The sequence below is a fragment of the Lissotriton helveticus genome, chromosome 12 (assembly GCF_964261635.1).
Source record: "Lissotriton helveticus chromosome 12, aLisHel1.1, whole genome shotgun sequence".
Lineage (NCBI taxonomy): Eukaryota > Metazoa > Chordata > Amphibia > Caudata > Salamandridae > Lissotriton > Lissotriton helveticus.
Window position 1 is genome coordinate 680,570,437 of NC_136073.1, and position 18,445 is coordinate 680,588,881.

Sequence of the window (18,445 nt, forward strand, 5' to 3'; positions counted from 1 at the left end):
TGGTTATTAACGAACCACGATTGGGTCAGCGGAAGACCCCGCTCCCTTCTCCAACCAGATATTACAGTGGTGACAGAGAAGTGGAGATCAGAGGCCTCTGGTCTCCGGGGGATCCAGACGCCACATCAGCCTTCTGAAGCTCTGGGCTATCTGGCTGGCATTGAAGGCCTTTCTACCCTCCATCAAGGTAAGGCTAGTGCAGGTACTCGCGGACACCACCACCGCCATGTGGTACTGCAACAAACAGGGCGTGGTGGGGTTGTAGATCCTTTGTCTGCATCTCTGGACATGGCTGAAATGCCAGGGCACATCCCTGGTGATTCATTACCTTGCGGGTCCTCTCAACGCCAGGGTGGACAAATTCAGCCGAAGATGCCTAGCAACTGACAAGTGGCATTTCCATTTCGAGATGGTGCAAGGTCTCTTTCAATGGTGGGGAGAGCCATGGTTAGATCTGTTTGCCACCGCAAAATACCAGAAGTTCTGCATTCTGGAGTTTCCCAAGGCGGCTCTCGCTCGGAGACACTATTTGTCTCAAGGGGAGCTCAGGTCTCCTGTAGTCTTTTCACCCGAACCACTCCTGCCCAGAGTTCTCATGAAGATCAGGAACGACCGGCCCAAGTCATTCTTGTGGCTCTGAATTGGGCTTGGTGACCTTGGTATCTCGAGCTGCTGAGCCTGGCCATCGGTCCCTTGATCAACCTGACCCTTCCGGAGTATCTTCTCTTGCAGCAGCAGAGGAGGGTTCTCCACCTGAACCTGTCAACACATGGAGATTGAGCGGCATCATTTGATAGTTTCCGACCTTCTGCCTGAAGTCTATAATGTTATCTTGGCAGCTAGGCATCCCCCCACTTAAACGGTATACGTCTGCCGTTTTGGCAAGTTTGTAGTTTGGTGTGCAGAAAAACAGGTTGACCCCATTTCTGCTACCCTCTATCTTTTTATTCTTTCCCAGGCCCTGCAGCTCAGCTGCTCTTGGCACGTTAAAGGTCTACCTTTGTGCTTTATCAGCCTTTCTGCAGTTGCCTGACCAGCCACCTCTCTTCAAATCCCCTATTGTACATTGGTTCTTGAATGGTTTCCAACATATGTTTCCTCCTTTACCCTTCATCAGGCCTCAGTGGGACCTTAATCTAGCCATGATGTGCGCTCCCTTTGAGCCCTTGCACAACTGTCCTCTCAGGCTCCTTACCATCAAGAGGGCCTTCCTGGTGGCAATAACATCTGTCTGGCATTTCCGTCAGTGAGCTTCAGGCTTTGTCATCCAAGCCTCTGTAATCGAATGAACATGTACCCAGGCAAGATAGTTCTACGAAATTTCTGCCGAAAAGTTGTCACTCCCTTTTATGTAGGCCCGTCTATCATCCTGCCTACTTTTTATGCCTCACAAATCCCTCTAAAGAAGAGGAGGAACTTTACCTACTGTACTAAAAAAAGAGCGTTGTCGTTCTACTTTGACCGCACAAGAGTTCCGGGTGGACGACTGGCTCTTCGTGGGGTATGTTGGAGCGAAAAAGGGAAGTACCATGCAGAAGTGGACCATCTCCTGGTGGATCATGTTCTGCATCAAAATCTGCAACGCATTGGCCAAGAAGCAACCCCCTGTGGGCTTGCATGCTCATTCCACCATAGCCAAGGCTGCAACCACTGCGTTAACACTCAGAGTCCTGGTCCTGGACATCTGCCAAACTCCAACGTGGGAATTCTCTGCGCACGTTCACAAAACGCTACTGCCTGGAAAATCAGATCCGCCGGGACAGTCTCTTTGCCTGTTCATTCCTTCAGGACTTTTTGAGTGACATGGTTTTGTAGACCCTTCTCTGGAGAGGTATTGCATGGGTATCTATTCTAAAGTAAGGAATCTGCGGCTAGAAATCTCCTTCAAATGAACTAGTAACTTAACTTCTGTAATGCCTTATCTGGTAGAGACTGTATCTAGCTGCAGATTCCTTACCAACCCACCCATCCTCCCTGCTCTGCGTAAGGATTTCAAGGGACAGGGCTGTTCCCCTTTCAGGGCCCCCGTTTTCCACACCAGTGGTCAGTTTTCTTTGTCTCCGCACTCCTGGCATGGACAGTTGCAAAAAGAAACTGATGTCAGCACGCTGGGGTTGCCTATGTTGCCACCACACATGTAACTTCCTAAGCGGACTACCCCAATGACTCCACCTACCGTCGAGCAGAGATACTGCTCACAAAAAGTTTCTGGATCTAGTCTAATGCCTGGGAATAATTCTAAGGTAAGGAATCTGTGGGTAGGTAGTCGGTCTACCATATAAGGTGTTACCGAAAGTAAGTAACTTGTTCATTAAGGTTATTTTGAACACGCACAAACATAATTCACTACACTATCAAAGATGATATATATCTCTTTAGTTTTTTTAAGTGAAAGATGAGTTAGTGGCATTCATGCTCTTTCTGTGTACGGGCCATTTAAAATTTTCTTTATGGCGTTGCAGGGCTTCAGAAGGAGACATTGCTTAGTCTTGAAACTAGTATGACTCACAATATGATAGAGTCAAAGCCCTCTGAAACACAAGACATCTCTTGGAGGTTTACAGGCTGAAGACAAGAGAGTAACATTTTCAGAGCAAGGTCTCTGTAGGTGGAACATGTTGAAGTAAAAATTTCAAAAGCACACCAAAGAAAGAGATACTGTCACTTTCCTTTATACATGAAAATCATCTTCTTAATTCAATATCCTTGCTCAAGTGCAACTCTTTTTATTTGTTTGTAGATATATTTGGGCCATTGTCTCAGAAAGTTTCTACTGGACCAAAATGATTTTGTGTGTTTAATTTTATTTTAGCTCCAGTGGGCTTTCCTCTGTGTAATACAGCATACATTTACAATGTGTTTGTTTTTAACTTGTGTGCCAGGACTGCTAAACATGAGCATTTTTTGCATTGTATAACAGTCCTGGAGTTTGTGATAGCTATTGTAATATTTTGCTGGTTGTGGCTATAAAGGGACACCTGGGGTTCAGTTAGTTCAATTCATGAGCATTGCCAAATCAATCGATATTTTAGGGCTGACCCTTTGTAATTGGCCCAAGACAAAATATGGACCTTGATGCTCAAGTCAGACAGTGCTCAAATGTTTTTATCAAAGCTTCCTTAATTGGAGATCCACTTTGATTTGTATATCCCTTGGGCTTGATTTGCCACTGTAGACGAGTACTGACTGGAAGTTTCACTTTTTGGAAGCTTGGAGTGCTAATGAATAAGTGAGCATGGGCTTTCTTAGCATTCAGTAGAATTTACAGCTGGGTCGCCAACCAAGCATTGAAGCTCAATGTGTTCATTTGTTTTAAAAGTAATAGGGTACAGTACCATTTTTTTGTGTTGTGTTGTACTGTAAATACTTTATTTAATTTACAGTTATTTAAATATTCTCTATAGTCACTTCATGCAGCTGTCAAGGATATTCAGCCCATCCATGTTATATATGATTATAAATGCCCATTTGTATTTTTATCCATGTGCTTATTTGTAAGAATTGCTTCATTCAACTTACAGTTTGCAGCTTTCAAACTGAAGCTTTCCCACAGCTGGAAACAAAGTAAAAAAACAATTTGAATTTGAGTAAGCAAACCAATACAACAATCCTATTTCATACAAAGGAAAGATAAGCCTAATAAGAGTGTTAGGGCAAAATTATTATTAAAATGTTCCAAACAATTTAATTTCAGATTCCCTTTATCTTGGGTTCATTCCTTATCATTACATTGTACTGTGTCTTCATGATCCTTGTTTAGAAATAAAATATACAAGTAGACAACTTGTTTACTCATTTATAACCTTACAACAAAATTATTTTCATTTGTATCACGTTTTCTATTGTAGTCTATTTTGCTCTATTATCAGTACTTTTCGTCAGTATCCGTAAATTCCTGATTCTGGGAAGCCTACTGATAAGATAAAGCACACCCATTATTTTAAATGTAATACTGTTTTATAAAGTATATGAAGAATATTTGTAGATTCTATATTCATAAATTCACTATGTTGCTCAGTTCTCTTAATCTTTCAGAATCCTTTTTTTCATTTTGCATACCTCTTCTAAAACCAACCATAATGCAGCTCGATGGTAGTTATAATTGCACCTGAAGGTTTACCTTGCATTTTAGGAAATTAAAGGCTGGTATAATACTATTTTCCCATGGTATGAAGTTCCAACGAACACACTCATCTTCATATCCATGTTGGCATACTTACGTTCTGGATGTATATATGTTGTCCAGTATTTTGAATTTACTTCTATACCTTGGCAAATGTACACTACAGAGTTGGCACCATTAACAAATTTAACAAAAGGGAAAACATGGATTGACTTGTGCTTTGACAAAGAACCCCTGTGTCCATTGTGGCTCTGGATTGATATTATTCCTTGTAGACACATTGACATTCAAACTGCACCCTAGCAATATCCTCATCAAATGTCCCTAAGATGCAGGCACCACACCTAAACATAACTTGCCAGACGCAAGAATTAAATTTGGGAAGCTGTCACTATGCTCACCACAGACTATTCCTTCCCCTTCCCCTGTAGTTCCAACATGTCGCTCCCTTTCATGATATTTAAACACAAGGTATGTCACTTGTTTGAAAATCAAGTGAGCTCCAGGAAAGACCATGCTAATACTTGCCAACATGCAAGTTTCCTTAGTATCCACGTCTGCCTTCTAGTGTTTTAGCCCTGGGCAAATATACAATTTTGTCTATATAAGCCAGAAAAGAAATGCAAAACTTCTCCGCAGTATCATCGTTTTAAGAGGTCAATTTTCAGCCGATTTAGTGGTTGTGCAGGTGGCTAAAAGAATCGTTTTTTCTCCTCTAGTTCTCCAGAAAAAGACAGTGAAAGGCTGTATCAACCAGTTGCCAGGTAATCCCCAAACCGTTCACTCTCACACTCTTTTCAACTTTCTCCTCTTCAACCCACCGTAAAACCCCATCATGTACAATATCCTCTTGCTTTGGAGCTAGTTTTAGGGATATACAAGTCATACGTAAAGACATAAAATGACTGTATTGCAGGAGCTTTGACTTTGATAGCTCCTAGTTCCAACAATCGGCTAGACCGATGTGCAATGAGGTAAGGGTGTTTTCATGCACCATTGTCCCCTGATAGCCAATGGAGAAATTTGCAAAAGGGCATGTTTTCTCCTAACACAAAATTAGAACATTGTTTCATTTAGCTAAATTGTTGGTCATGGAATTGGCTTATGGAGTATCAAATCATGGTCCCCATTTTTAACCTGATGCTATCTGCAATGCAACCAGTAGCACAAAAAAATATTCAGAATTTATCTTTTTCACGTACACAATGTTTGAAGCACAAGCAGATGAAAATATTGCCAGAATAAATGTGTTGTATTCTTAAGGAGAAAGAAAGGAGTCTTGCCTCATGAATATAAAAAAGAAGGAGGTAGACTAGTGCCAACGAAGAATGCTGCCGCAAAATTCCTGGTGACCTCACAATAGAGATCCAAAGTGAAATTGTAGTGATTTCTAAACAAGCATTTGATGAAGGCTAGCTGTTGAACGTGGTTTTAGCCCTTTTAACCAGCAACAGAAAGAAGCAACACTCCTAGCACCATTAATTTGTATTAGTTTAATAGTGAGGGCATGTTGATACTTATAGAGTATCATGATTGTATTGCTATAGAATATTTTGAGATCTTTTAATGACTGAGCTGTTCAAGTTCCATCACGTTTGATGTTGAAATGTAATCTTTCATTGTCTTGCAAGCTGTATGATGAACTCTCAGGGAGGATAGGAGTTTTTTTGTCTCTGTTTAAGGCTTGAACACTGCATCAGCAGTGTGCTGGAAAGTCTGGAGTGAAAGTGGGGAACGCCTATTCTGACTTGCCTGTCTTTCTGGAGTTCCCAGTTGCTTTCTTGTCTGTTGAGGCACCAATAACGTTGGTTCTCTCTGTTTCAGTTTCTCCCCTTTTCAATTTCTTGCAGCCATTGTGGATCCAGATGGAAGGATATATATTCGGAGCTGGCAAGGGGGTATCCTGTCAGGTGGCTTTGAAAAGAATCCAAAACCCATCTTTGCGGAGGGTCGCAATCAACAGGAGATTCAGAACCTGCACGAGGACTGGGATCATTTTGGTATGTGAAGGGTCAAATGTGGTTTCAGAAGAACACTGAGAGAAAAACAGGGCATGACTAATCAGTATCACAAGCTTATTGGGCTTACTGTACGACTGAGAGTGGATTAGAAGACTGAAGAGAATGATGAGGGTTAATGAGGGAACAATTGTTGGAGGTTGAGATCTCATTGGAATGGGAATGCGATAAGGAATATAAAGGCACCGGGTCATGGACTAGATTTCCCTCAAGTAAACACAAAATACCTTGCAGGTGCAGTTGATTATTAGAAAGGAAAGCACTTCACATCGATGCATCACTAGTGGCTAAGCAAAACATGGACTCCATAAATATTATTCCATCATGAACCCACATATTTACTGTATCCCGTGAGTGTTTTGATACGGACATATAATCAGACTTCAGCCCAATCCACCCCTGTACTGGTGTTTTGTGAGATATCAGGAAGTGCATTTTACTTCACCAGAAAGTGACGATTTAGAATATTGTGGTCATAGTGAAAGTAGTTTGGTCTATAGAAGATTTTCCATTGAATGTTATATTTGTAGGCATTGACACTCTCCCATTCCCAAGTAATTGGGCCTCATTGTTCCAAGTGAATGGCCAATAGTTGTCTCAAAGTTATGTACTAGAAAAGCAGAAGGAATCTTCTCCTACCACAGCTTTTACTTTGTTCTTCGTCTTCTCCCCCCCCAAACACTTTCCCTTCTTCCTTAATGGACCGTGCAACAAATGCTGCAGCATTCGGACTTCAAAGGATGGATTTTGTGCAACTGACAGTTTGTCTTGTTTGGGGGAATAGCTATCTGGTCTTTTTCTGCTCCCTTTGTTACTGTCATTTTGAGATCCTTTAAAAACTATTTGTTGGTTATACAGAGTAGGTTTGGTTTCAAAGCACAGGACAAACGTGTCTTCCTTGGAGGTACATGCAAGTGCTCAGTGGATTGGTGGTGTAAAGAGATCCTGCTCTCATTGAAGTACAGAACTGCTGTGATCACGAGTGGTGCACATCGGCATCTCTAGCCAGCTCAGAGCTGGAAGCTTCCAGCTCTGTGATTGTGCCTGATGTGCGTCTCCAACATGAAGCTAGGGTAATAAGGTCTCCTTTGAAGGATCCCGTCAGTAAAATGAGGTTTCGAAGTTGAATTTTGTGACCCAACATCATTGGCCTGGTGGGTCCATGGGGGCAGGATGGCCATTATCCTCTCCACCTTGCTCAAATGTGTGAGCTTCTCAGAGGGACATCTGTTCCTTACTGGGCATTTGTTCCTTACTGATGCCTGTTCATCTCTCAGGGCTCCCCTGGACATTTCTCCCAGGGAATCACTTGCTGATTTGGAGAATGATTTAGTGTGGAAAATATGCAACATACCAAGAAAAATTTGGCACTCTTAGCCTACCAAGAATTATGTTGGTTCTAGTGGCCTCTTACATTCCCAAAATGGAGACTTCTCTTTACAAGGAATCCTAATTTCTTAAAGCAAGCGGTAGAAATATGGATGAAGCTTTTCAACAAACCCTCATCAATCGGGCCCCTTGACAACAAATGCATACCTCCTTAGAGCAAGGATATTTTGTGCAGTTTGACAGGCCACATTGTGATGATGATTGCTCTGTTTTTGCGGCTAACTTAATGTTGCACAACTTAGGTGTGCATCTTTGGCATGAATTTCACTATCCTCTTCTTGTGTAAAATGTTTTCAAGAAGATCAGAAGTACATGCTAAATATGGACAAGGCAGGGGTTCAAGTAGAAACAATACAATAGAACTTTCTAGAATCCGAAGAACGTTCAACTTCGGTACTAATTTAAGTCAACAAATCTGAGGCTGAAGGCTAAACGCTATCCATTAAAATTCATTTTATTGGGATGACCCATTTCAATCCTTGAACATAAAGGGTCTTCCAAGGAAAACAACAAGGTCAGAATCAGTCATTTTCATCAAGATAATACAGGTCAGTCCTCAAATGTGTTTCCAGCCATCGGAAGCCTTTCAATAAATTAAAACTAAGGCACAGGATTATTGTAGGAAGGTGGAACTATGGTTACCCCCAACTTTTTGCCTAGTGTTTTGCTGGTTTTTGACTTAGTTGGCCTGGGATCCTGCTATTCAGGACCCCAGGCTTCCTGCTCTCTCTGTTAAAATGGACTCCATGTACCCTAGGTACATATCTAATTGGATACTGAGTCACCTTATCAGTCCCTGTACAGTGTACCTTAGGTACCCAGGGCATAAGTGTACCCAGGGCCAACCAGGGGCTGCAGCATGTATTATGCCACCCCTGGCTGGCCATCCAAATCTGACACAACTGGCTACTAAGACGGCTGGGGCAAGGTGGTGTAATCACCCTTTGCTATAGATATAGTATACCTATATCTAACCCTAAAATGGACACATATATTCCTATCAGTCACTCCTATGGCAGGCCTTATCAATCCTGAAGGCAGTGTGCTTGGAATTATGTGAGATGGTGCTCTGGCATGAGCTGAGCCCGTCTGCAGCTTGCGGAACAAAGTCCTAATAGCTGTTCCATGATAACGCTATACCATATACTCTTAAGTGCATTATCATCCTCGCGGTGGAATGCTAACTCTGGTAAACCATTATCAAAACATGTCGAGTAAGGTGTCATACGAATTGGAATACTACCCCCTCGCCAATTTTGGCGACTGGGGTAGCATTCCACCCTTCTAGAGGGACACAACATGTATGTAACTGTGAACCCCGGTTAAAGTTAACTCGAGCCTTGGCATCACAAAATGGATCCTGCCACCACAGACACAAGTCTGACCTCCTGCTGCTGGGAGTCCTTCCAGCGAGGGCGGCTTGGACAAAGGGTTTCCTGCCTTGGGAGGTGCTAGCACCACCCCAGACAGGATTTTGTGTATTGGGTAGGATAGGCCTGAAAGGAAGTAGACATGCCTGGGGCACACAAGGTGCCCTGTGCATACACCGGTTCAAACCAGTTGCTGGGGCATCCCTGCCCCAGCTCTGGCGCGAAACCGGACAAAGGATAGGGGGTGTAACCACCCCTTTCCTGGTCCCACCCAGGGGAGGGACCTAGTCACCAGTACAGCCCCCTTTAGCAGGATGAAGGTAGGAGCTGGTCCCATTCCAAGTTAGATTAATCCTGAACTACTCTACAAGAAGAAACTCTGGACTTCGACGTTCTGCTCCACAGAAGACTGAAGAAATCTCCCTTGTGGGCAAGGAGTGTCCACCCTGCAACTGCAGGCACCATCAAGCGTCCAGCGGCTTCACTTTGTCGTCTTCCCTCGAGGATCCAGACTTCAGAGCCCGACGAGACCCGGATTCCCGGACCTCTCCGACCTCAACTCACATCTGCAGCACAGCTGAGATCCTTGGGTGCGACGAGACACGTGGGACCGGCCATCTTGAAAGAAACTGCACTTCGCTTCCAGCACGACTCCCGAGGTAAACTCGAGCAAGTGCTTTGGGGATTGAGAAGCCCCAGCCCCGAGCAGCCCCTGCACCGAAGATCAGCCCTCCAGCTTCCACGAGATCTGCGTGGGGCCCTTCTGCTTGTTTGCTGCTCGACGCGTTGTCTGGTCACTTGCCGGCTGGCTAGTGACCTCCTAGACGACGAACTTTGAAATCTTTGCTGCTGGTCTGGTTGCTCCAGACTGGCCCTTGCTCCCTTCCAAAAGAGGGGCACCCCGGACTCTCCTAGTCCGCACCAGACGCTTTTTCCACTCATCGCGTGTGTTGCCTTTGCCAAGGCCTGTTGACGCCGAATCCGGAACCAACACCGCCGACAGCGAGAGCCTGCGTGGGACAGCTCGTGCCTCCATCCTGGTTGTCCAAGACACCTCCTGGTCCACGTGGCTGCAGAGTCAAGCGTCCACTCTTCACCTGATCGCGACGACGACATCTGGTTCCTTCCTGGTTCCACTCCAGTCACTGGCTAGTGACTTTGAACATTGTCCCCTCTGCTTTCAGGTCCCCTTCTTCACCGATCCACCCTTGGATCGCACCGGACATCTTTCTCCTGGTCGCCTGCAGCATCTTTTCTTTCAGGCTCCATTGACTTCAACGCAGAAACCCGACACAACTTCGCACCTATGCACCCGCAGCCTGTGGGTGAGGTAACGAGAGCATTTCGGTGCTCAAGGGTAGCTTGACTCTCCTAGTGTCCAGTTCCACAGTTGTTTTAGTCCTAACTAGTCAGGATTGTCCGTACTTACCTTTTTCTTGAACTGTACTGTCCATAGACGTTGTTACGCATCTCGCGTGTGAGTTCACACTCTGCACCCGCGTCCCTCCTATTACTTACCTAAGGTTAGGATAGCGTAGTCCCAGCGGTCCTGCAGCCTCTGGACAGCTCCATTTCTTCTATCGACTCTCACATTCCATTTACTTAGTATATGGTTTGCCGTGCCCCTAGGGCACCATTGTAATTTTGTGCAACTTGTCGTATTTTTCTTAAGAGATTGTCATGTGCTTAGCCCTCTGACCTCATAAAGAGTTCAGAGTTGTTTGTTATTAATAAATATATTGTTTATTTTCATAACCTGTGTGGTGTCCTTTCATCTGGTATTCAAGGGGTTATATTGTGGTAAAACAGCTGGCTTCACATGCCAAAAGAGTTTAGCCTAAGACTGCTTTGTCCATGCTACCATTAGGATAGGTCTATAAGGTTGACTTACAACCAATCACCATAAGGGTTGTTTGGACTGATACAAGGTGATCACTAGAACTAGTGAGCATCATATATCAGGCCAACTTCTCACAATTATCCCATGTCATCTGACGTGGAGAGAATGTTACTGAAGGGAACATCCAGCCCTGGGGTTTTTGTAGACCATACGAGTCCAGTAATGAGAAGGCTTTCCACAAATGGTTTTTGGTAAACTAAACCCCTTTAGTTTTCTCAGTCGCCTGTACTGGCGATTTTATTTTATATACTTTTTTTGTCTTTCTTTCTACTGTAATGATGATATAGGATTTAAGGCACGCATAGATACTCTTAAGTGTCCCTGGGCTGGCTTCAAGGCTACCTACATATCAATGGCTGCCAGATTACTCTTGTTGGAAAAGCCATGTTTTTAACTTTCTTAAAGATCAATGGTTCTGTTGTGGTGCTTAACTCCATCAGAAGTTTATTCCAGACAACTCCCCCAATATAGGAGACGGACCTGTCACCAATTCTCGCTCGGTGGATCTTGGGAAATTGGACCAACTGGCTATGAGTGGACTTAAGATTTCTGGAGGGAACATATACTTTAATCCTCTCTCTAAGGTAGCCTGCACCGGTTGCGTGCAGTGCTTTGTGGACAAGGACTAGAGTTTACAAGAGAATCAGTTTTTTAATTCGCAGCCAATGGAGTGCCTTCAGGTGAGGAGATAGAGTTCGCGAATGGAGGTTAAGAAGAGTTTGGGCGCCTAATTCTGTACCACTTGAAGTCTTGTAAGAAGATAATCTAGAAGATCCAAATATAGGGCAATTCTATAATCCAGTCTGGACTTTTTTTCAGAATTTGTAGGAACCCAGAACAAAACCAGCAGGATTTGTGATTTAAGCAAAAGGGCGCTATCAAATATGATACCTAGATTCCTAACAGTGCCCTGTTAGGGGCTAAGGAGGGGGCATCCTTCGTCCAGAAGATCCTCCATGAATCTGGTGAGATAGGGCCAACAAATAAAATCTCAGTCTTGTTAGGATTACATTTCCATTGATTGATGGACATCCAGTGAAACACGTGAGAAAGATTTTTAAAAGCCTCTCCAGCAATCTGCTCTTCTTTTCAACAGTTAAACAGAAGCTGGGTGTCGTCAGCATTTGAGATTACTTTGGCCCCTAAGGTTTCTGCTATCACTGCTAAAGGCGTAATATTGGCATTAAGTAGTGTGGGACTGAGAACTGAACCGTGAGACACGCCAACAGACAGCATGTGTACTTTGGAAGAAAAGAGGGCATCCGTTATTCCTGACTTCTTTCCTCCACAAAGGAAATATGCCACTTCAGAGCTGTATCACCAATGCCAGTTGATTGGAGTCGAGCTAGAAATCTGGAGTGGGGGACAGTATTGAAGGCCGCCGATAGGTCCAACATTATCAAGGTGGCCTTCCCTCTTTTATCTAGGGTGTCCTTAATGAACTTGGCAACTTCTGTCAGGGTTGTCTCAGTGCTGAAGTTAGGTCTTAACCCAGACTAACTCTGGTGCAAAAGGTTATTATTTTCAAAGTATTGTGAAAGTAGCAAGTTTATAAATTTTTCCAGTACTTTCGAGAGAGCAGGGAGAAGGGAGATTGGACTGTAATTAGCTAGGATTTAATTGGCCTAAGGTTTTTGAGCAAGGGCAGAATTGTTGCTCTTTTCCGTTGCACTAGAACCGTTCAGATGACAATGAGGCAATCAGCACTTTGTTTGCTATGGTATTGATAGTTAGTGCCACCTTTGCAAGTATACTGGAAGGGCCTGGGTCAGATGGGGACACTGATTTAAGTCTTTTAATGCCCAATTAATTCTACAAGGCAATACGGAGGAAATTAGATAACGTTGGCATCCCAGAGATAGACTCACTAGTTTGCTACCTCAGGAGGTAAGTTAGTTGCCTAAAAGTCTAAATGCACGCTTGCTTGACTAGTTGTAATTTTATTCTGGAAGTAAGAGGCCAGCAGGTCAAACCATTCAGCTGAGGGCTGGTGCCCTCTAGAGGCGGCCTCTGAGTATATTAATGTTTTTTTGATTTCAAAGTCTTATCAATTTTATAAACAGATACATTAGCAGTTCTGTTACGAGGTTAGCCAAACGTAGTATCTGAAAGAAACAGGTTAGTGTTAGATTCCTTACCTTAGAATATCCCCAGGCGTCCGACTGGATCCAGAAAGTTTTCGTCAGCAGTATCCCTGCGCGTCGCTAGGCGTCGTCTGCGGCTCCGCGTCCGTCGTCGGCGTCATGTTCGCCGGGATGACATCGTCGGAGTACTTAGACGCCAACCTCGCGCGCTGACGTCCGTTCTTCTTTTTTCTGTGCCAGAAAGCACAGATCCGGGAAGAGCAGTACTCCAGTCAATTTTTGACTAAGTTTTTTATCTCTTTTGATCACTTTTCGAGTCGACCCTCGACTCGCGGTGCCGCTAGGGATGCCTGGTTTTAAACCTTGCGAGGACTGTCACCGATTGATGTCGGTGACAGACCCCCACCGTCGGTGCCTTTATTGCCTCGGGCCGACGATAATGACAAGTCCTGCCCAGACTGCCGGGCCTTGACCTCAAAGGCTAGACGGGAGCGGTTCCGTACGCTGCTCGAGTTCCGGCAGTCGACTCCGCGCCACTCGAAGTCCCAGTCGAGGAGGAAGTCGAGGGACCGGTCGCAGAGCAGCAGTCATCCCCGCTCGACGAGCCACCATCACTCGTCGGGCTCTAAGTCCTAAGGTAAGTTGAGGCATTCTAAAAAGAAGTCGAAGAGGCGTCATCGCTCTTCCGACTCCCCGAAGCTCGCGCGAGGCGGCCGGGGCGTCACCGCCCACGCGGCTCCGTCTGAGCCGCAGGTGCCGCGTCCAGCTCCATACCCGCCGGTCCCTGGGCTGCACGCGACACCGGAGGAGGTCAGCGCGTTCCTCTCGGCCATGAGGTCATGCTTTCGTCCGTCGGAACCTGCTGAGGTGCCTTCAGGCCCCGCGGGTCCAACTGGGAGCCCTAGCGGGCCGGCGGCTCCAGCCCCGGCGCCGTCGGGTGCTTCGGCCACCGCGCCGTTGACGACTCCGGTCCAGACGCCGCAGGGCTCCGCAGGATCCAGGCCTGGATCCGGGCCGTCGCCAGTCGACCTCGCGACTCCTCCGCTGGTGCTGACCCCAAGGGTGTCGCTCCCGGCGCAGTCTCTGGACGACGTCGACCCCAGTATCTGAAAGAGACACGTTAGTGATAGATTCCTTACCTTAGAATATCCCCAGGCGTCGGACTGGATCCGGAATTTTTTTGCGTAGCAGTACCCTTGCGCGTCGGTAGGCGTCGTCTGCGGCTCCGTGTCCGTCGTCGGCGCCGTGATGACGTCGTCGGAGTACTTAGACGCCGCTTCCGCGTGCTGAGGTCAGTTCTTCTTTTTTCCGCGCCAGCAGCGCAGATCCGGAAAAAGTGGTACCTTAGTCTTTTTTGACTAAACTTTTTGATCCCTTTTGATCATTTCTTTTTCGAGTCTTCGACTCCGAACGGTGCCGATAGGGATGCCAGGTTTTAAACCCTGTGAGGACTGCGACCGACTGATGTCGGTCACCGACCCTCACCGTCGGAGTCTCCACTGTCTCGGCGTCCACCACGACGACAAGACCTGTTCCGACTGCCGGGCCCTGACTTCGAAAGCTAGGCGGTCCCGCAAGCGAGAGGTCCCGGTCCGGACAGAGGTCGAGGGACCGGTCGTGGGAGCGGAGCCATCGTAGCTCCGGGAGTCGACATCACTCCTCAGGGTTGAAGTCGTCGGGTAAGCACAAGAAGTCGAAGAGACGTCCTCGCTCTTCCGACTACCCCCCCCCCCCCCCGACGCTCACACGACGCGGCCGGGGGTTCAGGTGGCACCGCCCACGCGGCTCCGTCTGAGTCGCAGGCGTCGCGTCCGGCCCCATACCCTCCGGTCCCTAGGCCGCGCGCGACGTCGGAGGAGATCGAGCGGTTCCTCATGGCCATGAGGTCCCACATTTTTCTTTTGCACTGCACTGATTCCCATATTTACTCTATCTACTTCTTGGTCAGCACAGTGATTGTGGGCTAGACTCACGGACTCCTGTTGGAGAGTGGGAGTGGAGATGGTCTCGATGATCTACAGACAGCCCGCCCCATGTCCATGGATGACCAGATGAGAATATAGATCATTATAAGACATTTGATGGGAATCCACATTTTCTTGAGTCTCACTGATAATCACCTGTGTTCTCGATCTTAGTTCTTTGTTGTGTACTTCATGTTTAGGCTCATTAGGAATTTCTGTATTCTCTACTGATTCAATTACAGTAGCGCCTATTGAATGCATGAATAGATCCATTTATCATAGACCCTTGGTTCTCTGGTTGTATTACAATTAATATTGTAACACTGGCAGCTAATCGTTGCTTTCAAATAATAGGGGTGGATTTGGACAGAACAATTGGTATAGTTGTAGTGAATTTTTATAACAATGCCCCACGTGAAGTGCTGGGGGCCATATCCCATCCTATTACAAAGATTCAGGCGACCTCGACTAAAGATTTGTTTATAGTTTGGGGCAGAGACTTTAACATCAATTTATGCCACTATTTGGACACTGGTGTCTGTGGTCTGGGCTATAATAAAGAAATTAGCTGCCCTCACTTTAAACATTCTGGACCTGGAGATATTATAAACGATATTATGTTTACTGGAGATATGGGCATTGCAAATAATTTATGCAGCACCCCGGTCTCCGCACCCCGGTCTCCTTCAGCCCAAAGTTTAATGGACGAGGTCTGTCTTCTACCATAGACTTTATTCTAATTTCGTCCAGACATGCCTCTAGAGTCACAAATTTCCAAACTCATGATATTTCCCTTAGCGATCATTTCCCGCAGAGTATTGGAGTTAAGGTTGATTATAGACTAGTTAAAGGGAAGGTTTCGTCCACTCACCTTGCTAACGATGTTAAACTGGTTAGACAAAATGGCTATGCGCTGAGCTGGAAAAAAATCGATCCGGAGCCTTTTATGAGAAAGGTGACCTCTAACTGTAGTGAAGCCATTAAAAAATGTTTAGGAGATGACCATCCCGCGTCGGAAATAGTGGAGGGTTTTTCTGAAATAGTAGATTTCATTGGTAAAACCCTTCACGTAAACTCGAATAAGAAAACCTTTCAAAATAAAGGATGGTTTGATTCTAGTTGCTCGAAAGCCCACTCCAAACTCAAACTTGCACTGCATAGACAGGTTAAAAATTGTGAAGAAATAAAAGAAGCCAGAAACGCTTATAGATGTACCTTAAAAGCAAGGAAAACATTTTTTTAAAGGAGGAGGCATGGAATGCCCTGATAGCTGCGTCAGAATTGAAAGATTCTTCAGCGTTTTGGAAAGCGGTCAATGCTCCCTTTTTAGCTGATCCAGGGGGGCAACTATAGAGATAGCGGTTTCTAAGGGTGAATGGGTTGATCATTTTTCTAAATTATACTCTGCAACCTGTCCTGAAACCAGTAGTAATGATTTGGCGGGGTTGGGTAGAATACCAGACTGTAAATTACCATTCACATCTTAAATTAGACCTTAATGAAATTGAGGCAATCGCAATGAGCAAGAGTGGTAAGGCCCCAGGCGGCATCCCCGTGGACCTTTTCAAACATATTATTTTTTGGGGACCCATTTTATTTTATTTTTTAATTTATTTTTATTGCAGAATTAGAAACAAGACCTCAAAATAGGCCAACCAGTACACTTACAGTATCACAAAAAATGAAAGTGACGTATGTATCGTACACAGCCATTCAGCCCACATCCCGGAGGCTGGGCGGCGCGCCAGAACTTCCGTCCTTCAAGAGGGTGCCCCAGTGTACTCCCTTTCCGGGTGTTCGGTCAGCTTTTCTATTCAGTATCTGCTTTTACTCCCCTAAAATCCCCCCCTCCATGCATCATCCAGCAGATACAGAGGTCTCACGGGGACTCCATCAGCAGCTCTTACCCTCCCCAATGCAGTCCCACCCATATCACTCCAGAGTCCTCCACCTGGGTCCCCCTAGTAATACTACCGGAGTGCCTGCCTACTTCTCAGGAGCCCCCCCTGAACATGGGTCAGTCCTAAGTTCTATCCTCCGGATCTAATCTGCGTCACTATGCTTAACTACCTCCCCGAACCCCCCCCCCCTGCAACTGCTGCTAATGCGGGCGCATTCAGTCTGTACGAACACTGGAGCTCGCTACTCATCAGGAGTTGTTTACAGTCACTAAATCTACATGGAGTCCTCCTCAATCATTGCTCCTCCACTTCCTCCTCTATCATGTAATCACGCAATGCCTGGACCACCATCTCCCAAGCTCTCGCCATTTCCAAGCAACTCTCCTTGCCAGTTCTTGTGGCTTGTCGCATTCTGATAATACTTTCACAGCCTGCCCATTTCAACAGCTCTTTCATCCATCTCCTCACTGAAGGGCCTTCTTTAGACTTCCAGTGCCAAGTTATCTCTCTCTGAGCTAACATAAGTCCCAGATCAATAAATTTACTCGTAATTTTCGTTTTCCTAGTATGAGGGAACCAGAGCAGTAGACATGCCGCCATATCAAAGTCCACCTCCCTATCTGTTACCGCATTCAGGAGTTCCCCCACTTCTGGTCAGTACGCCCCTAGTTTCGGAATTTGGGGACCCATTTTGACAAAAGTTACTAATGCCTGTATCTCAACCAGCCTTATTCCCACCTGGAGTGAATCAAGTCTGATTACGATTTTTAAAAAGGGGGATAGGCACAACCCGGTGTGCTATTGGCCTATCTCGCTTTTAGACTCTACGGTCAAAATAATTGGAAGAGTACTCCTTTCTAGATTGCAGGACTGGGCAGATAATTATTCTATTGTTAGTAATATACAATATGGGTTCCGCAAGGGCTCGGGCACTATAAATCAGTGCCTAAATTTAGAATTAACTATTGCCAAATATACTAAAGCGAAAAGGGGCCCTCTCTACCTGGCCTTTGTGGATTTGTCCGCGGACTTCGACTGTGTCATCCATAAAAAATGATGGCCGATTTTGGAGAGGTTGGGCATGGAACCATCCCATGTCTCATTAATAAAAAAATGTTATTTAATGTTTTTTTTATTGATTTCTCTCCAACATCAGACATCTGGTATTTACATTACAATAATAGAATTCAGGACACACGTTGATGACAATTCTATCATGCTGTTTGTAGGCATATCTGTTTATACATTTATATCACCGTATGTTCCATTATTGTAGAGCGATCTCTCATGTCCCATCTACCTTAGAACATTCTGCAATCACATTTATAGGTATTATCTGCCCCTTTTCAAAACAGGACTCTGCGATTCAACTGAAATTCGTATCGATGTGTAAAAGTAAAGCCAGTCCCTCTCCTATTACCCTCCCCACCCCTTGCCAGTGGTGTGTTCATCATTCACATAAAGAAAACAACAATATGCTGTATTATTCTAGATTAATGTAGCACATCAACCTCCAGACTGCTCATTCCAATCTGACATTCCCCATTTTTATAGCAGTGCCAACCAGGAATGTGCGGAGCCCCTCCTATTCTCCATAGGTCTGGGGTGCCTTCAGTGGTTCATTCAGTGCCGAGTCTCCATTTGACTCTGCCTCAGGGATCTGTAGTAACACAACTAAGGCATCCCAGCCTTCGCA

General features: G+C 45.4%; 1 protein-coding gene across 2 annotated transcripts in view; it reads left to right on the forward strand.

Moving 5' to 3' along the window:
- Nucleotides 1–18,445, forward strand: part of PDPR (pyruvate dehydrogenase phosphatase regulatory subunit) — a 795,794-nt gene that overhangs the window by 335,919 nt on the left and 441,430 nt on the right. For both annotated transcript variants that reach the window (XM_078670675.1, XM_078670676.1), the window contains exon 8: nucleotides 5,974–6,123. In XM_078670675.1, the coding sequence (XP_078526801.1) occupies nucleotides 5,974–6,123 (150 nt within the window). The remainder of the gene's footprint in view (nucleotides 1–5,973; nucleotides 6,124–18,445) is intronic.